Genomic DNA, 24,857 nt, shown 5'->3' with positions numbered 1-24,857 from the left:
TTCATTGAAGGGCACTGAAAATATGAATGACTGAAATAATATGAATGGCTGAACGATATGAATGAAAACTTGCAGTTCTGCCGCTCGACCGCGTAGTGGCAGTGTTCGCCCCCTCCTCCAGATAAAAGCCCAATGCGCTGGCGGTGGCGGTGTTGAAGTTGTCAGACACAACACGCGTGGACTCGGGAGAGCGCAGACACGCCGCGTGGGGGGGAGGAATAGAAGGAGCGAAGCAACCGGAGGGGATGGTGGAGCCAAGAAAGCCGAGTCCGCTCACCGTCACTCAAACCCGGGGAGGGCGAGGCGGAGGCAGGCGCCGGACCATGAGGACCGCGGCCGCGCCAGGCGAGCGACGGCCGTCGGCGGCGGCATCGCCAGCGGCGGCGAAGGCGACATCCCGCCGATAACTCCGGGACACCAAAAGTTGGAGCTCCCTGGACAATGCTCACAAATGGGTCTGAGCTGAACAGCACCGCGCCGGACCCGGACGACGATACCGCCGCCGTTCTCCAGCGCCCGCCGTGGGTCACCACAACTTTGGGCTGCTTTCTCATCTTCACCATCGTGGTGGACATTCTGGGCAACCTGCTGGTTATCTTCTCCGTGTACCGCAACAAGAAGCTTCGGAACGCAGGTGGGTCGCATTCCGGAACAAGCGCACAATTTCGCGCTTTTTTAAAAACCAGCCTCGACAACTTTGTTACAGTGTTTTATCAGGCGAAATGCTACGTGTTTCTTGCTTTTGCCTTGAAGTTAATGTGGTTTTCAGTCCAATCAAGAACTAGGTTCATTTTTTTGGGGGGTGGGGGGGCTGTTTAAATGGAAGTGTTTGGCACATAGCTACGTTCCAGCTAGCTTGACATATCGTTCTAGTTGATTTAATGGCGTCATTGCCAAAGAGAATACCTAGCGTGAAATCAAAAATGAAGAGAAAACTGCACGCGTCTCTCATTGTGTTATTTGTTTTATTTAGGAAAAAATCTGCAACCATTTTATGTAATATGATTCAATAGTTGACACTTCAGCCCGTTAGCCCTTGTCAAGCAAGTTTTTGGTCATTTAAAAAAAAAAAAAAAAAAAAAAAAATATATATATATATATTAGCAATTAAATTTTTTAATTTTTTAAATTATTTTAAAAATATGGAGAAAATTTAGTTCTTGTTTTTTTTTTTTTTTTTTTGCCGCCTTACGCTTTTAGAAAAGAGAATATTAACTGTTTCCATCCTTTTTTTTTTAAATTGAGAAAATGTCAATAAAAATGTAAAAACAAACATATTAAAAAATATAAAGAATATAATTACTGTATTTTCCTTTTTTTAATTAAAAAAATGGCAATTTTTACTGTTATTCCCTCGTTTGCTTTTAATGTTAAAAAATGTACATAGAGATTTTTTCTTTTTAAGAAAGCCGAAAAACGAAAAAAATGGACCATTTAATGTCTTTGTTTTTCAATACATAAAAAAATTAAAACAAAAAAATAATTTATTTTAAAAAAGACTATTTGTTTGAAAAACAAAAATTAAATAAATAAAAACGGAGAATATCTATTATATTAAAAAAAAAAAAAAAAACAGAAATTTCAATATTTATTGTTATTCCACCATTTAAAAAAATGCAATAAATCTATTCTTTTAATTAAAAAAAAAAAAATCCAAGAAAAAACTGAATATTTACTGTCTTTTTTTTTTTTTTTTTTAATTAAATAAATTCAAACAGAAAAACCTTTAAAATATATGGAAAATGCTCTATTAAAAATAGAGAATATTTACTGTTGTTTCCTTTAAAAAAGAACAACCAAAAAACAAATGGCAATATTTACTGTTATTCCATCATTTGCTCTAATGCTAAAAAAATAAATAAAATAAAATATAAATAAATAAAAAGGTTTAGAAAAAATGCATTTACTGTAGTTTTTTTTTCCCAAATAAAAAAAAAACAAAAAAATCAAAAATGGAATATTTACGGTTTTGTTATAATACACAAAAAAGTAAAACAGAAAAAAAAAAAAAAATCATTAAAAAATATATAGAGAATACTGTTTTAAAAAATTGAGAAAATTTAGTATTGTTTCCTTTTTTAAATAAAATAAACAAAACAAAAATGGGGATATTTACTGTTATTCCGTTTGCTTTAGTGTTAAAAAAAAACAACAACCTGCATTTAATGTAGTTTAAAAAAAAAGCAAAAAAAAAAAAGGAATATTTACTGTCTTTGTTTTTCAAACATAAAATAGAAAACATTTAAAAAAATATATATATATAAAAAAAAAATATATATATATTTTAAACAAACAAACCAAAAAATCGAGAAAATATACTGTTATTTCCTTTTTTAAAATGAAATACCTGAAAAATATATGGGAATGGCATTATATGACTAAAAAAATATTACTAAATTTATGTATACAATTTATGCATATTTATACAATGTACTATAAATTATTTCAATTATTTTATATTTTTAAATTTTATTTTTGTCATTGTTACTGGGGGAAAAACTGGTCTGAAACAGGATTATTCACTACCAATTCAAATGTCTAATGTCCATTACTGTCAATGGCAGCCAAATAGTTGACTAAAACTCTTTTTTATCGATTTACTTAACGTTTCCATCTGTTAACGCATTTGAGATGTTCAACCCTGCCGTGCGACTGTTTTATTATTTCCCTCCCTTCCTCCCTCCCTCCCCGGTGGAGGATATACAGTATTTTCCGTTATTGTGTCACGCAGGCGTCCGCAGCCTACTTTTTCGAGCGGAGGTAATTTCAGTGACCCCAAAGCGAGTGAGCCAGCGCAGCAAAGAGCAACAACTGAAGCAATTATTGGCAGTCTGAAGCCAAAGGGCCACCGCCGCCGCATCTCCCTCGCCATTAGAAGCTTCCCGTGACAATCTGAGCTCGGGCTTTTCTTTTAATCATGTCGTATTTTAAAGCAGTCAAAGTATTAAGCTTCATTTGGAATAATTCATTGACTAACCAACAACTAAAACCATTAGCAAGGGAATCGACCACTTTTTGATCGTCAAAAAGAGGACATATACTTTTTAAAGTTATTTTTTAAAATTATTTTTAATACTTATAAATACATTGATTTATAATTTTAAAGCAAGACTTGGAAACTTTTCAGTTTTGGTCAATTTTAGCGACGCCTGTGGACAAAAGCGATAGTTTTTTGCCCTAAGGAAGACTGTGTTTCCCATGAGGACCAGTGCACACCCGCACAGTGTCCTAAAATCATGATCTCCCGATCGGCTGCGGATGGATTAAACAACATTTTTGTATTCCAGCGGCTGCGTGAAGGATTTATAGTAATAAGGTAATGAATCCAGTTGTGGCTAAACAATAGCATATGACGGTTAGCAACCGTGTGGCCTAGAGTGGCTGGCTATCCCCACGCCGGCGAGTGAAAGGCGGGCCAATGTTTACTCTGTATATCCTGGTAGCTTCTTTTTTGTCCTCCTAAGACAAAACTTTTTGTCTCTTTGTAGTTTTTTTTTTTGTGTGGCACGATTCCTTCCACCCTCCTCAAAGTTAATTAGTGCCGGTGAAAGCGATACAAATCCCCTCAGGACGTAAAAGAGGTGTCATTCAACTAGTTTTTAGTCGACACATCACAAATGTTATGAAAATATTCTATAAAGGTTGAAAAGTTACCTAGTGTTGCTTTACAAAAAATAAATGTAGTTAAAAATGTATATACAAAAGAAAATAAACGATACATATTCATTTGATTTTTATTAAATTTCTCTTTACAATTTATATGATATAATATTATATACAGTGGTATGAAAAAGTATCTGAAACTTTTGGAATTTCTCACATTTCTACATAAAATTACCATCAAATGTGATCTAATATTTGTCAAAATCACACAGATGAAAAAACAGTGTCTTCTTTAACTAAAACCACCCAAACAAATATTTATAGGTTTTCATATAGCATTATAGCATGCAAACAATGACAGAAGGGGAAAAATAACTAGGTGAACCCTCTGCTTAAGGAGACTTAAAGAGCAATTGAAAACAATTTTTACCAAACAATTGGAGTCAGGTGTGTGTCCAATCACTGATGAGTGGTTAAAGCTGCCCTGCCCACTATAAAACATACACCTGGTAAGAATTGTCTTGATGAGTTGTCTGATGTGCATCATGGCTTGGTCAAAAGAGCTGCGATCCAGGATTGTTGATTTGTATAAAGCTGGGAAAGGATACAAAACCATGTCTATTAGTCTGGATGTTCATCAATCGACAGTCAGGGAAGTTATCTACAAATGGAGAGAGTTTGGCACTGTTGCTTCTCTCCCAAGGAGTGGCCGTCCACCAAAGATGACGCTAAGAGTTCAGCGCAGAATACTTAGAGAGGTAAAAAAAAATAACCCTAGCGTGTCAGCTATAGACTTATAGAAATCACTGGCACAGTCCAATATCTCTGTGCACACATCAACTAGATGGCCCTGAATGGTGTTCATGGGAGGACTCCATGGAGGATGCCACTGCTGTCATTGCTCACAAAAAGGCACTTGGACACTCCACAGAAGTTTTGGCAAAATATGTTGTGGACTGATGAAACCAAAGTTGAATTGTTTGGGAGTAACACACAATGTCATGTGTGGAGGAAAAATGGAACAGCTCACCAACATCAACACCCCATCCCCACAGTGGTGGAGGGAGCATCATGATTTGGGGCTGGCTTCTACCTCAGAGCCTGGACAAGTTGCAATCATTAATGGAAGAAGGAATTTAAAAGGATGTTTATCAGGAAACCTGAGGCCATCTGTCAGACGGTTGAAGCTCAATAGAGGATGGATGCTGCAACAAGACAATGATCCAAAACACAGAATAAATCAGCTTTAGAAGAACAAAATACACGTTCTGGAGTGGCCAGACTTGAACCCCATTGTGATGCTGTGGCTAAAGACAGCGATTCATAACAGACATCTGACTGAACTACAGCAGTTTTGTAGAGGAATAGGAATGGGCCATGATTAGTCCCGATGGATGTGCCAGACTGATTTGCAGCTACAGGAAGCGTCTGGTTGAAGTTATTGCTACCAAAGTGGGGCCCACAAAATATTAAATTTGATGGTTCACTTACTTATTTTTTCCTCCGTCTGTCATGTTTTGCATATTATCCTCATTAAAATATGAAAACCCGTAAATGTTTGGGTGGTTTTAGTCAAAACAGACACTGTTGTTTTCATCTGTGTGATTTTGACAAATATCAGATCACATTTGATGGTGATTTTATGCAGAAATTTGAGAAATTCCAAAAGGTTCAGATACTTTTTCACTCCGCTGTCAGAGGTTGTGCTAGACTTTTTCGTTGTCTGTCATTTTGACTGACAGGGTCATAAAAATCCGGTCATAATCTATTTTTACCCGTCACTTGAAATTTTAAAATGATAATAATGACATATTCAGTAGTATTTAGTTTTCATTCATTTTAAATTAATATTCTGTCCGAACAAGCTTAACAGAGAATCCACACCGTGCCATCACACATCAAGCAGATGAATGTCTAACTTTTTCTCCGCAGTGACAAAAACAGCTGACTGTGGCCCCAGTAGGTAGGCTACATATGGAACAATGAAATTAACAGTTCACCTGCTGTGGCCTGAACGCAGTCTCACACCTTCCTCCTGGTGCGCATGGACTTGAATTGCGTGTCCGCTTGTGCAGTCCCTTTTTTTTCACCTCTTTTATCAACACCATCGTCGTTTTGGGGCTTTTTGAAGAAACTTCGGCCACTCAGTTGCCTTGACATTTTTCCGAGTAAGGCCAACGACGTCATGCATCAAGAGAAAATAGCTAATTAATATGCTCACTCGCCACCCTGTGGTCTGGGGTGTGAATTGCAACCTGTCAAAATGACAGACAGACTTCAGTTTTTTCCGTCACTGTTTTAAAAAACCGGTCAACGACGGAAAATATTCGGTTAACGCGACCCCTGACCGCTGTATTATTATTATTAAAAAAAAATGGATGAACAGGTAATTTATGAGTTTTTTAAAAACTTTTAAAAATAGAATTATATATAATATAATGAGATGAATAAAAGTAATTTTTTTGTTATATATATTTACTTTTTTAAAATATTAGTCTTTTTTTCCACTTTAGAAGTAAATTCTGTTTGTAATTTCTTTTAAAAATATGTTTAAAAAAATATATAGAGAAGAAAATAAATGGTAAATATTCATTACATTAAAAAAAAAATCTCCTTACAATTTATATTTTATAATATTATATATTATATTTAAAAATCTGGATAAACAGTTAATATGCTCTTTGTTTAATTAAAAAAAATATATAGACAAATATAAAATTAAACATGAATAAAATAAATGTTTGTTATTTTTCCATTTTAATATTTACATTTTTTTCAATATACCCACCCAAAAAAATGAAATTTTCTTTTCATCATGATTCGTTTTACATTTTTCCTTTTTAGTTCCTTATTTATCTACAGTTTTTAATACAAACAAAAGAGTGATAAAACAGTAAATATTCACTTTTTAAATTTGTTTTATTTTTTGTTTTTATCTCTATCACTGCCATTGACGATGATAGACACCCAATTACGCTGGGTCCAATCATCCCTCTGCTCTCAATTGAAATTATTTTATTTAATAATTATATTATTTTTGAACCCTCCTAGTTCAAATGTACTGGACGTCTATCGCCGTCAACGGCACCTTTTTCAAGCCCCACGAGCGAGCGGAGGTATATTTCCAAGTCGTCCGATTTAATGACTGCTAATTCCATAAAAGGCTGCCGTAATGCAAGCAAGCGCGCCGTTAACTCGCCATTAATGAAATTCCGATCGGAAAAGTTCCCACCACCTCCGGCGAGCTATTGGATAATTGTTTAATCGTGTCGCGCGTGCCTCTCGGAAAATCGGGAAGGCAACGCGCGTGCCTAACTCGCGGCCGGCCCGGGTTTTCTTTGCAAATGCGGAATCGGACTCCGATCGCCAGACGGACGGTTTGACGTCATCGCGCGGGTTCGTTCGAGTACATCTGGAACCCTCCTTTATCACGGGTCGATTAAAATGCGATTCATCAATTCGAATCACTGTTTAAACCGTGTCCCACTCCCATTAATATTAATAGATTCCAACATTGGGGGTCTACTTATGTCTCAGTGACATTGACAGGCATACAATGGTATGAGAAAGTATCTGAACCGTTTGGAATTTTTCACATTTCTGCATAAAATCACCATCAAATGTGAGCCTATCTTTCTCAAAATCACACAGATGAGAAAACAGTGTCTGCTTTAACTAAAACCACCCAAACATTTATAGGTTTTCATATTTTAATAAGGATAGTATGCCAACAATGACAGAAGGGGGGGGGGGGGAAATATGCAAGTGAACCATCACATTTAACATTTTGTGGCCCCCCCCTTTGGCGGCAATAAATTCAACCCTGTAGCTGCAGATCCGTCTGGCACATCGATCAGGACTAATCTTGGCCCATTCTTCTCTACAAAACTGCTGTAATTCAGTCAGATTCCTGGGATGTCTGGCACGAATCACTGTCTCTAGGTCATTCCACAGCATCTCAATGGGGTTCAAGTCTGGACTTTGACTTGACCACTCCAGAACGTGTATTTTGTTCTTCTGAAACCATTTTGAAGTTCTGCGTTTCGGATCATTGTCTTGTTGCAGCATCCATCCTCTTTTTCACTTCAACTGTCTGACAAACAACCTCAGGTTTTCCTGCAAAACTTTTGAATTCATTCATCCATTAATGATTGCAAGTTGTCCAGGCTCTGAGGCAGCAAAACAGCCCCAAATCATGATGCTCCCTCCACCACGGTGGGGATGAGGTGTTGATGTTGTTGAGCTGTTCCATTTTCCCTCCACCGATGACGTTGTGTGTTACTTCCAAACAATTCAACTTTGGTTTCATCAGTCCACAACATATTTTGCCAAAACGTCTATGGAGTGTCCAAGTGCCTTTTTGCGAACATTAAATGAGCGACAATGTTTTTTTAGACAGCAGTGACTTCCTCCGTAGAGTCCTCCCATGAACACCATTCTTGGCTATATAGCTGATGTGTGTACAGAGATATTGGACTGTGCCAGTGATTTCTGTAAGTCTTTAGCAGACACTCTTGGGTTCTTTTGTACCTCTCTGAGTATTCAGTGCATTATCTTTAGTGGACGGCCACTCCTTGGGAGTTAAACAACAGTGCCAAACTCTCTCCATTTGTAGACAACTTCTCTGACTGTTGATTGATGAACATCCAGACTCATCAAAGCATTTCTTACCAGGTGTGTGTTTTATAGTGGGCAGGTCAGCTTTAATCCACTCATCAGTGATTGGGCACACATCTGACTTAAAATGTTTGGTAAAAATTGGTTTCAATTGCTCTTTAAGTCTCATTAGGCAGAGGGTTCACTTACCTATTTTTCCCCCTCCTGTCATTGTTTCCATGCTATCCTCATTAAAATGTGAAAACCTATAAGTATTTGGGTGGTTTTAGTTAAAGCAGACACTGTATTTTCATCTGTGTGATTTTGACAAAGATCAGATCACATTTGATGGTGATATTATGCAGAAATGTGAGAAATTCCAAAAAGTTCAGATACTTTCTCATACCACTGCAGGCCACGAAGCCAGGCTGCTCCAGGCTAGCTTGTTTTGAAACACATGGTAAAATTTGGTTTCTTATCTTGGCAAGAGAGAATATGCAATGTTGATTTAGTCTTCGGAACAGAACAGAATACAATAAAAAGCCTTTACTGTCACTGAACAACGAGATTTAAAGTTTGGCCATAACGTGTACCACATAAAACAAAAGCACCGTGAGGCTAGTATAAAAACACAGTTTACAGGGTACGCAGATTGGGAATAAAATGACTATGTGCTGATGTAGTGGTAATACAACATGACAATTTGCAGTACTCAGAGTAGGAGGCAGATGGCTGACTTGATGTGATAGTTTGTTCATAGATATTGATCTAACGGTGCAAAAAAACTATCATGTGACTATGACTCCATAAAGTGCATATACTGCATATAGTTCCCCGATCATGCAGTACCCAGATGGAAGCAAATGTCTGAGAACATATTAAATGGTAGCTTTGCTAGCATTTATAATGTTCTTTTATTTGAATGGTGTTTCTTTCCAGACAAAACCGTTTGACCCACCGACACCGTACATACACTATTACAACGCCGGCTCTCTTTTGTTTGACACCCTATAATGACTGTTTGCACCAAAACGTGGGTTTTTAAATTTAAAGAAAAAATGTAAAAATCTAAACATTCAGGACATTAAAGGGTATGTAGTGCCCTGGGAAAATGTTAATATTCCATCATTTATCCATAAACGCATGCCTTCTGTATTCATATCATGCCACTTCGTGTAATTACAAACAAGAAAATGAGAGAAATTTGGCTCGGTTGTCAAGCTAAAACGACCGGCGCCCGAGATCTGGCAGATTGTGTGCGTGACGTCACGACAAGTGAAGAGAGTGCCACCGGCCACTAGGGGGGCAGCGCCTGTCTGCATCAATATAATTCCTTCTAGTGAGGGGAGAATTAGGGGTGTTTTGAGCTGTTTATGCTGATGCATTGTGTTCGTCCTGCACATATTCCAGGTTCCCTCATGAAGAAACACCCCTCGTTGTCAATAAAAGAGAATTCAGAATTGACAGTGAGGGGTGAGAAAAAGGCTCAGTGCTTTAATACTGAATGGCGGCGATGATGGCAGACAATTTCGTTTCAGCGACGAATCCGACGTAACGAATGTTCATCTAATGGTGACGAGGAGAGTTACGAAGCTTTAATCGGTGTTTTAGGTTACCAATTTGAGCTCAAACGAACGCCAATGCAGCGTAATGAAACGGTCATTGAGGGGAGCAATGACACTGGTGAAACATCGGCAGCAGATCGTGTGGGAAACACCAAGGATTTGTTTTGCATTTCTTTTTGTGAAGCTGATACACCGTGACTGCAAAATAAAGGAATGCATAGAATAATTATCATTTATTGCGCTATCATAGCTTTTCGCTCTGCCAACAGACACAGATATGAATGGGATCAGAGGATTTGTTCTATATATTTTACGAACGATAATTTATACATGTGTCCAGTCCTGTATCCAATGCGTGACATTTTTTTATAATAAAAGAGTACTCACTCTGGCCATTTCGAGCTTGGCTGCTCCCCTCCTTTGCTTAGCTTTAGCCTCCTTTACCAGTCATCGTCCTCTTTCTTGATATCTCGGGACATTTAGGTGGCTGGTGTATGGTCGGCACCGCATCTCCTTTGAGCAGCAATCTTTTAGCAAAACCCGATTTCTCTTGTCCATAGTTCGAGAAGCTTTCAGGTGGAAAATGCGCACCACAGAAAAGCGTGCCGGAGGCTGTGTCTAGAAAATTAGCCCTCTTTGCACGGACGAACTTGACCCATTTTCTTTGTAGTCCATCTTTTTTTTCGCGTTCAGGAACTCATGGATACTATATTCCGATAAATAACTATTTGTACACCACATAGCACAGCAGTTTTGAACCATTTTTGTGATGTTTTGGTCAAACAAACCCCAACGCTACTCTCTCGTCGTTAAAAAACAATGGCACCTGGCTCCGCCTCGACTGTCAATCACTTGTCGTGACGTCTCCGCCCCATTCGGCTGTTTCCGGAACACTTTCGGAAATGTTCGTCATTTTCGATCTATTTTCGATTATTGCTCATTAATGTGATTGATTTTTTTGTTAACTTTATCAATATTTGTTATCTTGGCACATAACGGTTCTATTGATGTCTCACACCCCCTTTGCCGCTACGTACCCTTTAAGGGGAACAAAAGGTCTATACAGTTTTTGCTATAAAGGTAGGGTTCGGTCAAAATTAGCCAAAAAACAGACCCATTCACTTCCAGTGGCACTCTTCGCCAGTCATTTTTCAATGACACAAAAACCTCCATTCATTCCTATTGTTTTCCACCCCAAGTGACCACGAAATGACCCCAAATACAATAGAATAGAATACAATAGAATAGAATAGAAACGTGACCCGATATCTATAAGGAAGTGACACTGGGATGCCTCAAAATGAACAGGGTGCGATATTGAAATGCATCAAAATCAAAAGGAATTGGCCCAATATGTACAAGAATTGTACTTGAAATGCCTCCAAATCAACAGAAAGTGACCTGATATCAATAGGAAGTACTTCCGAAATGCCACCAAATCAACAGGAAGTGAATGGATAAACAGGAATTGAGCCCGAAATATCCCCAAATGAACATAAAAGTGACTTAATACCAATAGGAAGTGACCCTGAAATGAATAGGAAGTGACCTGATATCAACAGGAAGTGGCTCTGAAATGAACAGGAAGTGACCCGAAACACCTCCTAATCACCGGGAAGTGAACCGGTAAACAGGAAGTGTCTCGGAATGCCCCCAATTCACTAGGAAATGACCCTGAAATGACCCAAAATCAACAGGAAGTGAATCAATAAACAGGAAGGGACCCTGAAATGTCCCAAGATAAACAAAAAGGGACTTGATAGCAATAGTAAGTGACTCTGAAATGCCCCCAAATTAACAAGTAACACAGCAATGCCCCAAAATCTACAGGAAGTGACCCGTAAATGCCCCAAAAGTAAGAGGAAATGACCTAAAATAGGGAAGAGAGTTTTTTTCTTTTCCAATCTCCTGAGACGTGCTGAAATTCGGAATTGCACGAGCGCATAAGTTGTCACTTACGCCGTCACCGAGCGGTCACGGCTGCCCGCCGGTTTGTTTTCCACGCCGCTAAATCGTCTCCGATGTACCTGTCACGCCGCAGATAAGGACTTCATCTATTCGAGCGGAAACGGGAGGGGAAAAAAAAAAAAATCCAAAAGACGGCAGAAATAAGCTCCAGATGCTGACATTAAAGCGGGCGTCAGTAATTTAGACGCTATCTCACTCTGCTAACTGCAGCGAAAAGGCTATTTGATTTCTATCTATTTATGATTTGACACATGCCATAAGCAGAATACAGTAAAAAGATGAGCCCAAGTTGTAATATGGGGAGGGAATCGCTGGCAATGGCACTGAAACAATTTTCTCTTCTTATTGATTTCAGGTCACTTTCTGTTGATTTTGGGGCATTTAAGGGTCACTTCCCGGTGATTTGACAGCGTTCCAGGTCACTTTCTATCAATATCTGGTCACTTCCTCTTTATTTGGGGGCATTTCAGGGTCACTTCCTATTGCCATTAAGTCACTTTTTGTTTATTTGGGGCATTTTGTGGTCACTGCCTGTTTATAACGGGTCATTTCCTGTTGATATCAGGTCAGTTTTTATTTATTTGGGGACATTTTGGGGTAACGTCCTGTTTATTGGGTCACTTCCTGTTTATTTGAGGGTATTGTGGGGTCACTTCCAATGATATCAGGTCACTTCCTGTTGATTTTGGGGCATTTCGGGTCACTTCCCGTTGATTTTGGGGCATTTTCGGGTCACTTCCTATTGCCATCAAGTCACTGTTTCTTTATTTTGGGACATTTTGGGGTCACTTCTTGTTTATTGGTTCACTTCCTGTTGATTTCAGGGTATTTTACGGTTACTTATTGTTGATTTTGGGGCCACTTCCTGTTGATTTTGGGGCATTGCAGGGTCATATCCCAGTGATTTGGGGCATTCCAGGTCACTTCCTAATCTCCCTGCGCTAAGCTGTTTTTGCTAACAGGAATTTGTTGAGGCCGTCGACTTCCTGATTGAGTTTGTGTCACTTCCTCCTAATTCAGGGTCATTTACGGGTCACTTCCTGTTGATTTTGCTCACTTCCTGTTGCTCAGGATAAATCCCCCCCGGGCTAAGCCGTATTTGCTAACAGGAATTTGTTGATGCAATTGTTTACAAGTCACTTCCTGATGAATTTGTGTCACTTCCCGTTGATTTTGGGGCGTTTTCGGGTCACTTCCTATTGCCATCAAGTCACTGTTTCTTTATTTCGGGACATTTTGGGGTCACTTCTTGTTTATTGGTTCACTTCCTGTTGATTTCGGGGTATTTTACGGTTACTTATTGTTGATTTTGGGGCCACTTCCTGTTGATTTTGGGGGCATTGCAGGGTCATATCCCAGTGATTTGGGGCATTCTAGGTCACTTCCTAATCTCCCTTCGCTAAGCTGTTTTTGCTAACAGGAATTTGTTGAGGCCGTCGACTTCCTGATGAGTTTGTGTCACTTCCTCCTAATTCAGGGTCATTTACGGGTCACTTCCTGTTGATTTTGCTCACTTCCTGTTGCTCAGGACAAATCCCCCCCGGGCTAAGCCGTATTTGCTAACAGGAATTTGTTGACGCAATTGTTTACATGTCACTTCCTGATGAGTTTGTGTCACTTCCTCCTAATTTTAGGTCAATTACGGGTCCTTTCCTGTTGATTTTTGCTCACTTCCTGTGGATCAGGATAAATCTCCATGCACTAAACCATTTTCACTAATAGGAATTTGTTGAGGCAGTTGTTTACAAGTTGGTTTCTGATGAGTTTGTGTCACTTCCTCCTAATTTTGGTGCAATTACGGGTCACTTCCTGTTGATTTTAGTCACTTCCTGTTGATCAGGATAAATCCCAATGCACTAAACTGTTTTCGCTAACAGGAATTTGTTAAGGCAGTTGTTTACAAGTCTGTTTCTGATGAGTTTGTGTCACTTCCTCCTACTTTTGGGGCAGTTATGGGTCATTTCCTGTTGATTTTTGCTCACTTCCTGTTGCTCAGGATAAATCTCCCTGTGCTAAACTGTTTTTGCTAACAGGAATTTGTTGAGGCATTTGTTCACATGTCACTTCCTCTTAATTTAGGGGCATTTATGGGTCACTTCCTGTTGATTTTGCTCACTTCCTGTTGCTCAGGATAAATCCCCCTGGGCTAAGCCGTATTTGCTAACAGGAATTTGTTGACGAGGTCAATTACGGGGTCCTTTCCTGTTGATTTTGGCTGACTTCCTGTTGATCCGGATAATTGCCCATGCACCATACTGTTTTTGCTAACAGGAATTTGTTTACACAGTTGACTTCCTGATGAGTTTGTGTCACTTACTCCTAATTTTGGGTCATTTGCGGGTCACTTCCTGTTGATTTTGGCGCACTTCCTCTTGATTTTTTTGGTTGGTTATAGTAAATTTCCTTGGCTAAACTGTTTTTGCTAACGGGAATTTGTTGACAAAGTTGTTTACAAGTCACTTCCTGATGAGTTTGTGTCACTTCCTCCTACTTTTGGGGCAATTACAGGTCACTTCTGTTGATTTTGGCTCACTTCCTGTTGATTAGGATAAATCCCCCTGCGCTAAACTGGTTTTGATAACAGGAATTTGTTGAGGCAGTTGTTTACTGCTCAATTCCTCCTAATTTTTGGGTCATTAACAAGTCACTTCCTGTTGATTTTGGCTCACTTCCTGTTGGTTTATTTTATTTTTTTGTTGAATATCATAAATCCCCCTTGCTAATTTGTTTTTGCTAACAGGAATTTGTTGAGGCAGTTGTTTACAAGTCACTTCCTTCAAATTTTGGGCCAATTACAGGTCATTTTCTGTTTATTCTGATTTATTTATTTATTTTTAATCCCTTACTAGATCACCTAGCTAATTTGTTTTTTTCTAATAGGAATTTGTTAAGGCATTTGATTACAATTCACTTCATCCCAATTTGGGGGCATTTACGGGCCACTTCCTGTTGATTTTGGCTTGCTTCCCGTTGATCAGGATAAATCCCCCTGTGCTAAACTGTTTTTGCTAACAGGAATTTGTTGAGGCAGTTGTTTACAAGTCACTTCCTGATGAGTTTTTGCCACTTCCTCCTAATTCTGGGGCAATTACAGGTCACATCCTGTTGATTTAGATTTATTTGTTGTTGATTATAGTAAATCCCCTGCACTAAACTGTTTGTGCTAACAAGAATTTGTTGTCGTAGTTGTTTACAAGTTACTTCCTGATGAGTTTGTGTCACTTCCTCGACCTCCTAATTTTAGGTCAATTACGAGTCACTTCCTGTTGTTTTTGGCTTATTTCCTGTTGATCAGGATAAATCCCCCTGCTCACTTCCTGTTGATCAGGATTAATCTCCCTGCGCTAAACTGTTTTTACTAACAGGAATTTGTTGACGCAGTTGACTTCCTGATGAATTTGTGTCACTTCCTCCTAGTTCGGGGTCATTTATGGGTCACTTCCTGTTGATTTTGGCTCACTTCCTGTTGATCAGGATAACTCTCCCTGCGCTAAACAGTTTTTGCTAACAGGAATTTGTTGAGGCAGTTGTTTAAGTAACTTCCTGACAGTGTTGTTAATAACGGCGTTACAATATAACGGCGTTACTAACGGCGTTATTTTTTTCAATAATGAGTAATCTAATTAATTACTTTTCTCATCTTGGCAACTAAGTTACTAAGTTGGTTGAATAAAAAAAGTCTGAGAGAGACGGACTCACGGAGACGAGAGAGCAGAGCAGGAGTGGGGAGGACACCGTTGCATACGCGATGCTAGGTGGCTCCAATCGGTCTTTGTCAGTCACATGCCCAAACTAGCAGACACGCCTCCATGCGCCATTTTGAGTGTACCACGGATTAGCCTACAAACGACACCCACATGATACGGTAGATATCACATATTATAGAACTAGATGCAAATGACAGACACGGCTGCATTGGTAACATGTTTTAAGGACTACATGCGTTAGTAAACAGCCGCCATTTTAAAGCAGTAAACCTCGCAGGAAGGCTCTGATGTAGAGATCCTTCCTCGCGAACCTAAGTAACTTTTTAAAAATTTTATTTTAAAACGCTCCTAAATCGGCAAAATCTTGACTTAAATCTATCTTTAAATGATGAAAACTTAAAACTTACACATGTTGATTGTTGAAAGTTGACAGAAGGGAACTAATGCAATAACGGGAGCAGTTTTAACAACTTTAACGGTTGATTCACAACTTTAAATGACTTCCACACATAGCAAAGGTTACTATCTAGTTATCGCAAGACCCTTGTGGGTAAAGAATTGGGCTAGGGCCAATTGTTCCCAAAACCCTTTAAACTTCACATTGTGTGACCTTTTTTTTTTTTTTTTTTTCTTTTGAGAAAAAAAAAACATGAAAATTATCACTAGTTACTTTGCCAAGTAACTAATTACTCTTACATTCAGGTAACTGAGTTACTAACGCAATTAGTTTTTGGGACAAGTAATTTGTAACTGTAATTAATTACTTTTTTAATGTAAAATGAACAACACTGCTTCCTGACGAGTTTTTGCCACTTCCTCCTAATTTTGGGGCAATTACGGGTCACATCCTGTTGGTATAGACCCTACTCACGTGACGTCACAGCCACGCCCCCGCGCCATGTTGTCCGGATACTAGTCATGTTAATGCATTAGCGCTTCGTAAATTCCTCCTATTATGGCGTGTTTTTTCTGCTCGTTAACATTAATAATCAAAATGGTGAAGTCGTGTGTGGCGGTCGGTTGCAAAAACAGAGAAGATAGACGGAGAGACTTGAATTTTTACCGTATTCCGAGAGACCCGAAGAGGAGACCGGGATTGACTGCTGCAATTCGACGAGAAAACTGGGCTCCAAACGACTACCGCAGATTATGTAGTAGTCATTTTATATCTGGTAAGATGCATTTAATATATATTTAGAGGGTTTTGGGCTGACAACCACAATTAAGATCATTGCTAGGCTAACAAGTGGCCCAAGTGGAGTTCAAGTATCATGGGGTCTTGTTCACGAGTGAGGGTAGGAGAAAGCGGGAGATCGACGGGAGAATCCGAATCCAAGGCGAAGCTCCCGATTTACCAGTCGATCGATGTTCCTACCTATGGTCACGAGCTGTGGGTCATGACTGAAAGAACAAGATCCCGGATGCAAGCGGCCGAAATGGGTTTCCTCCGTATGGTGTCCCGGCTATCCCTTAGAGATAGGGTGAGAAGCTTGGTCATCCGGGAGGGAATGTGTCGAGCCGCTACTCCTCTGCGTTGAGAGGAGCCAGTTGAGGTACCTCGGGCATCTTGTTCAGATGTCTCCTGGACGCCTCCCTAGAGAGGTATTCTGGGCATGTCCCACCGGAAGCCCCAGGGAAGCCCCAGGACACGCTGGAGAGACTATGTCTCTCGGCTGGCCTGGGAATGCTTTGGGATCCCACCGGAGGGGCTGGTTGAGGTGGCTGGGGAGACGGAAGTCTGGGCTTCCCTGCTAAAACTGCTGCCCTGCGACCCAACCTCGGAGCAAGCAGATGATGGTATGGTACGGTGCACCAACCAAAAATACGACATAAAGTGATAAAAATCTGTATGCATTGTAGAAGTTATCGTACTTGCTCTTCGACGATACTCTCGTCAACTTGGTCCATTTTTGCGTATAGCAAAAACATGTTTGGAAATGGTAGTGATTTCACGCTGAATCGGACACAACAGTCTGAGCGGACCAATCACAGTCCATTTGTGCCACGTCACAAAGCGTCGATGTGTCGACCAGTTAGAAATTTGTGGGGATGCACGTCAGGCAATGGCGAGGGGCCGTAAATCGGGTCTGCCTTGGCAGCGTAGGTCTGCCGCAGAAGCATAACTCAGTCTTTAGAGATAGGGTGAGAAGCTCGGTCATCCGGGAGGGACTTGGCGTCGAGGTGCCACTCCTCTGCGTTGATAGGAGTCAGCTGAGGTGGCTCGGGCATCTTGTTCGGATGCCCCCTCGACACCTTCCCAGAGAGGTGTTCCGGGCATGTCCCACAGGCCCCGGGGACGACCCACGACACGCTGGAGAGACCATGTTGCTCGGCTGGCCTGGGGACACCTTGGGATCCCGCCGGAGGAGCTGGTTGAAGTGGCTGGGGAGAGGGAAGTCTGGGCTTCCCTGCTAAAGCTGCTGCCCCCGCGACCCGACCCCGGAATAAGCGGCAGATGATAGATGGAAGAACATGCAGGTTTGTCAAAGCTGCCAACCCTCTCACTTCGAGTGAATTGAACTTCTCCTACTGAAACTCATTTCAACCGACAGCAGAAGATTGAAATGACCTTTCATTGCCCCTAGTAACATGGCCTCAGGGCAGCCATGTTGGTAGGGGCGACACTCCAATTAAAGTCAATACATTGACTTTAAAATCAGGTCACAACTAGTTAATTTAGCAAAAGATTATTTTATCAATATCAATGACTTGCTCAATGGCTGCCATTGCCGGTGCTAGACGTCCAATCCATTTGAAGCTGGAGGGTTGAACTTGTTCATTCGCTGCCAAACCTCCTGCTTTAAATGGATTGGTGAACACATTTAAAGAGTTTTAATTGAATTTTTAAAAGCCAAAAGACTGGAAGTCTATCTCTGTCAATGGCACTGACTGCCATCCCTGACATCCCCAATCTCTCAAAGCGCCGCTCTCACGCGTCGGAAAACTCCGACCCCTCGGTTTGCTGTTTCCCCGTCGTCAGCGTTGCCCGTTTTGAGCGTGACACGCAAGTTCAACCCTCTCAGCTATTGCGTGACTTGGCGGCGTGCCGACTGCGATGTTATTTCCGGCCGTTTCCCCGTTCATTAAAAAAAAAAAAAAAAACTGTGACGTCATCGTCGCTCTCGGCGTAATGAATATTTCACAGGCGGGGAAAAAAACAAAACGTTAATGTGGAATTAAGCGCCATTTGCCGACGTCTTCTATTAAAAATGGAAGGCTTTTCTAAATATCCAGCGGCTTTGTTTTGGGAAGATCCTCAACGGAAATTGGATCAAGGAAGCGTAAATGGATGAGTGAAAGGAAAACAAATCCTCTCGCGTCCAATGTGATCTTTTTGCTTGAGGAATTTCAAAGTCTTTGAGGAACGCTCGGCCATTACACCTGATTCTTATCGCCGCGATCCATTTTGCACACGTGCCGTTTGTCCAGATCTGGTTTTGTTCAAAAAGGTGATACAGTAGGGCAAGAAAGTATTTAGACAGCCACTAATTGTGCAGTTATGTGGACCATAGGACTATACTTCTGCGTTACGTCAGAGTCATAATTTTCCTCATAAAGTAATGTCAACCCACATGCGTTGTCTGTCTCTGTACGGTAAAACCTGAAAGGGAAACATAACTGAAAAGAAGGTGTGGCTGGCCTGACCACGGAACATAGACTTCATAATATATTGACGGGAGGCGGGGCCGATTAATAGGGGGCCTATCTCCGTCAAAGCTGAGTGGAAACGCAGACAGCTTTTTCCGTTGAAAATTCTTGTGAACAAATGCTTAAATCCCTGAACTCTTTATAGATATGGACGTAAAACAGTCTCGATTCTTGGTTAAAAGAAAAAAAAAAAAGGGCAGTTGGCATTTGTTTTATGTACATATTGCGAATTATGACAATGAAGGAATCTGACCTTCTAGCCAGACCGCTGGAATATCGCAAGCCGAACCGCCGGACCCAAGCTGGCGCGGCTCCAACGACCCGGGCCGGCGAGAACCCAACAATCCGGCCAGAAGGCCAAACTCTGCGCGTTCACCTTATTCTTAAACCTTTGTACTGACTCCATTTTGAAAGGTTTAAAGAAGGCTCACCAAAAACAACTTTATTCCGGTCGACAGCGATCAAAACGGCAAGGCAAAACAGAAGTACAGGCGGGGAGGCAAGGTCACCCTATCACACGTTAAAAAAAAAAAAAAAAGGTTCCAGAGAAAAATGACAACGCATAGTTAAACATTGTCTTTTGAAGGCTCTTGCGAGCCGGGCCTTGGGCGGGAAGAGGGATATGTTTGGGATTATTGTCTGTTTGTGGATTGGACAGGAGGATTCAGGAGTTACTGTTGTCAGGGCAACGAGGGTTGTGGATTTTGCCACCTCAGCGTCAAAGGGGCTCTTGGAGTCTTGTCAATCGTGTTATCCATTGGATATAGGGCGTTCCCCGGTGTTCCTTGTGTTGGGACAGGACGTCCCGCCCTTTGTTCTGCACTGTCCGGGAGAACTGATTGTGAGAGTTGGTGGAGCAGATGTGGGCTTGTCAGCGTCCATCTTGTTCATGACGCACACGTTGGGCTTCCGTGATAAGAAGGCATTGTGTATCTTTTATGCCCTATATTCTGCTTTGTTTCCTTATTCTATGGTATAAGTGCTATTTATTTTATATTGGGTGTGTTAGAGTAATGCAAACAGTCAAACAGTAAATACGAGAAACTATTCCCTGATTGATTATATTAAGTGTGATAGAATAGTGCAAACCGTTAGACCAGGGGTCTCCAAACCGGTCCTCAAGGGCCACTGGTTTTTGTACATACCGATCGAGAACAGACAGTTTAACCAATGAGGTTTCTGCTAAAACAAGCAGCACCTGACTGCAATAAACTGATTACACTTGTAAAACACCAGATTTGTGCAAAGCTGTCGTCTTGTTCTGTTGGAACAAAATCCTGCACCCACTGCGGCCCTATGTGGAATAGTTTGGAGACCACTGTGTTAGACGGTGCCTACGAAAAAAGGTACTATCTCCTTAAAACGGTCTCGATTTTCGGTTAAAGGGAGACACAAAAAAGGGTCTGTGACAGTAGGTTGAGATCAATTTAAAAAAAAAAAAAAACCCTGAGGGAAAACCACAGTCCGAGGCAGAAAAACGAACAAAAACCAAAAAACAAGGCAATGATGCAACTAGTAACATAGGGATATACAAACTGTCAAATGGCAGCAAGTCAATATCTCGGCAAGCCACCTAAGATCGGTTTATAGACAATGCTGATGAGCTGGAATTGGATGCAAGTACGACATTGGTAACTGATCCCACAGGAACAAAACAATCTGACCAGGAGGAGAATGTGACAAAATCATGCCAGTCGTCATACTAGCTTCGGTTGCTAGCTAGCACAGCTATTCTCCCAGTCCAGCCCAACCGTGTCATCACCCCCAGTGTGCATTGCACGTGTAAAACATGGCGCCCTCTCTAGGTCAAAACATGTACTAAATATTGGAGATTCTTAAATCAATAGCAATAATATACTGTATGTGTTTCTAATAACATACTTTAGTAGAAGAGAACAATTGTGGCTCATTAGAGCCTACAATTCTTTAAGTCCGTGGTTCCCTTTGTTAACAGCACTTTTCTACTTGGACCAGAGGTTGCGCTAGACTTTTTCGTTGTCTGTCATTTTGACTGACAGGGTCATAAAAATCCGGTCATAATCTATTTTTACCCGTCACTTAATTTTTAAAAAATGATAATAATTGCATTGTGGTGACCCTTTGTTTAGCATAATTCACTTTCCGTACTTGTGTGTCCATTTGGCCGAGCGCGTTACCGGCTACGACACAGTCACGTGACAGAGACATTTAAAAGCCGCGCGCATTCCGGCTTGAATAGAGAGTTCACAGAGAGCAGCAGAGCTACAGCGGCTGGGCACAGCAATTCCAGCTAACAAGACTCTCAACATTGCATACCACTTCAACATATTCAGTAGTATTTAGTTTTCATTCATTTTAATTAACACTCAGTTGCCTTGACATTTTTCCGAGTAATGCCAACGACGTCATGCATCAAGAGAGACAATAGCTAATTAATATGCTCGCTCGCCACCCTGTGGTCTGGGGTGTGAATTGCAACCTGTCAAAATGACAGATGGACTTCAGTTTTTTCCGTCACCGTTTAAAAAAATCGGTCAACGACGGAAAATATTCGGTTAACGCGACCCCTGACTTGGACCCAAAAATATGTTTACTAAACTTTCAGAAGGGTTAGGGTTAGAAAAAAAAAAAGCCAGGTACGTTAGCTTATTAAGGGTGTGACAAGGTATCAAAAAGGTAGTATATAGCGATACCTTGTAGCTCAAAAGGATATCGATATCGTTTTGTAAAGGTGTCACTTTAAAAATAAAAAGGAACCAAGGTAGCGACCTAAATCTTCCACTTGAATGGAGTCTGTGTTACCTCATTAGCTGCCTTTGACGGTGCTAGACGTCCAATCCATTATTTAAGAGCCGCGCGCTTGGACGTCCATCATCCTCAATGTTACCGAAAGAGTTCATCTACCTACTTACGATGTACTGGTGTTTCTGAGTCACATAAAACTGCTTGTGGACAAAATTAATTTGTGTTTGAACAGCCTGGCAGCCATTGTTCTGCGACGCTGCACACCGGGACTGCTGCCAACGCTAGCGCGCGCTATCAAGGGGACAGCTAACTGCGGGCGGGAGGTGTGTGTGTGTTGGGGGGGGGTCCTGTTCCGCTGCCATGACAAGGGCTGCCTCTTTTGTCAGCCTGGCACAATGCACATACTCACACTTTTGCCAATCTATCGACACTTTTTTTTTTTTGGTCAGGGCAGGCCAAAAACTTCTTACAAAATAGCCTTCTCCCCCGTTTTTTCTATTTGAAAATGAGGGGAACGAAAGACAATATTTAGTTTTATTTTGAATCAAATGAAAACAAATATTTTTACGATGTGTATCAATTACTCCAAATAAAACAAACAAAAAATAATACCGTATTGGCCCGAATATAAGACGGCCCTGATTATAAGACGACCCCCTCTTTTTCAAGACTCAAGTTTGAAAAATTTTTATACAGAAAATAATTACAGTACATCCGAAACAAATGATTATAACAATATATTTGAGAGAAAAAGCATGTTATTTTGCTTTATTCAAATCTTAATATATGAACATCTAAAGTGCAATCACATTCGTAAATGAATGGCTTCTGGTTTTTGAAATGTAAATCAATCTATTGTGATAAAACAACAAAATTGCAAAAACTGCATTAACCATCAAAGTGAAGTCTTACTGTAACTGTAGTCTTGAAACAAAGCTGAATTAGGAAAAACATTGCAATAAAATAATGAAAACTGGTTAAACTTGAGAGTTGCTGAGATCTGTCATGACAGAACATCGCTTCAATGATATCTGGCGCCAACTAGCGTCGTGAATGGGTATAATGTCTAGACCGCGAATATAGGACGACCCCCCTCTTTTTCAGTGTTATTTCAATGCAAAAAACAAATTCTTATATTAGGGCCAATACGGTATTCGATCGAGTTTTTTTTTTTTTTTTTTTTTTTTTTTAAATTAGGGAAAAACAAAATCTGCAAAAAAATTACTAGTCAATGCATTTTTTTATTTTTATAAAGGATGTATGATATTGATGACTCTTTTGCTCTTTCACAAGTAAAAATAATGTATTTTTTAATCCGATGAAAACAAATATTATCATTATTATTATTACAGGCAAATTAAAAACAACATATATATATATATATATATATATATATATATGTGTGTGTGTGTGTACATTAGGGTTGTTCCAATCATGTTTTTTTGCTCCCGATCCGATCCCGATCGTTTTAGTTTGAGTATCTGCCGATCCCAATATTTCCCGATCCGATTGCTTTTTTTTTGCTCCCGATTCAATTCCAATCATTCCCGATAATTTTTCCCGATCATATACATTTTGGCAATGCATTAAGAAAAAAATGAATAAAACTCGGACGAATATATACATTCAACATACAGTACATAAGTACTGTATTTGTTTATTATGACAATAAATCCTTAAGATGGCATTTACATTATTAACATTCTTTCTGTGAGAGGGATCCACGGATAGAAAGACTTGTGACTTTGTATATTGTGACTAAATATTGCCATCTAGTGTATTTGTTGAGCTTTCAGTAAATGATACTGAAGGCCATGCCCAAATGCATGATGGGAAGTGGAACCATGACCGTGCGTAGTGCTACCAATTGATATATCTTCTCTGCGTTGGGAAATAACATAAGGTGTTAAGAAAAAGATCAATTGCTACCTTGCTTCCCCACATTGCTTCCCATGGTATTTCTAATCGAAGGGAGAGAGATTGTAAGGCTTTAGCCAATTAAAATAAGGCTCCAAAGGCTGCCAAAATTCACTCTACTCAATTTACGCTGCCTTTTAGATCTCTATATAGGCAAAACGGCGCCATTACAGATGGAGCGCGACAATGCGTGAGTGGGTCGTGCAGCGCATGCATTAATTGCGTTAAATATTTTAACTAGGGCTGTCAAAATTATCGCGTTAACGCGCGGTAATTAACTTTTAAAATTAATCACGTTAAAATATTTGACGCAATTAACGCACATGTCCCGCTCAGAAAGTATTCTGCCTTTTGGTAAGTTTTACAGCAAGACTTTTTGTGCTGTCCAACAGCGAACTCTTGTGGTCGCTTTGCGACATGGTTTATTGTTTTCTTTCCAGTTCATTATGGCTGCACGACGTCTCGGGCTGATAATGTTGTGCTTATATGATCCTTGGACAAGATTTGTCCGTAAGTATGGTTGTTGTAAAGAATGTACATATTATGTTAGTAAGCGAAATGTTATATTTTTTGTATGAGACGCTTTTTGTTTATGTTTAGTGAACCTGTATAGCGTGCTAAGCTAACGTTGTTGCTAATGCAATGCTTGTGTACTTTTATTTTGTAGTTTTACGACGGTCTAAAGAGGACAATGGTTTGATGCCATTTTATTAATAAATCAGATGAAAAAGGAAGAAGTCTAATTATTAAGGCGTCGTTCACCAGCCGTCTAGCTTTGGAAAAAGTAGACGCTTCGGAGTGAGGACAGCATAGACAGATTTAAATGACAGTAGAGTGAAATGCCCACTACAGTCTTTATGTACCGTATGTTGAATGTATATATCCATCTTGTGTCTTATCTTTCCATTCCAACAATTTATTTTACAGAATATATATATAATTTACAGAAAAATATGGCATATTTTATAGATGGTTTGAATTGCGATTAATTACGATTAATGAATTTTTAAGCTGTAATTAACTCGATTAAAAATTTTAATCGTTTGACAGCCCTGGAAATGAACAAAAATCCTACAACGTACAGTTTTCATAATGGGTCAAAATCATTTTTCGAACAGATCATGTGACT

The 24,857-nt window shown here is 40.0% G+C and overlaps 1 protein-coding gene across 1 annotated transcript in view; it reads left to right on the top strand.

Annotated features, from left to right (window-relative positions):
* Positions 1 to 169: 169 nt before the first annotated feature.
* The window catches only part of LOC130920065 (melatonin receptor type 1A-A), an 89,281-nt gene continuing 64,593 nt past the window's right edge, over positions 170 to 24,857 (top strand). The window contains exon 1 of the mRNA XM_057842917.1: positions 170 to 634. Coding sequence (XP_057698900.1) covers positions 442 to 634 — 193 coding nt within the window. The 5' untranslated portion in view covers positions 170 to 441. The remainder of the gene's footprint in view (positions 635 to 24,857) is intronic.

Source organism: Corythoichthys intestinalis, chromosome 8 (genome assembly GCF_030265065.1).
Source record: "Corythoichthys intestinalis isolate RoL2023-P3 chromosome 8, ASM3026506v1, whole genome shotgun sequence".
Taxonomy (NCBI): domain Eukaryota; kingdom Metazoa; phylum Chordata; class Actinopteri; order Syngnathiformes; family Syngnathidae; genus Corythoichthys; species Corythoichthys intestinalis.
The sequence above is the reverse complement of the archived record's forward strand: the minus strand, read 5'-3'. Positions and strand labels throughout refer to the sequence as shown.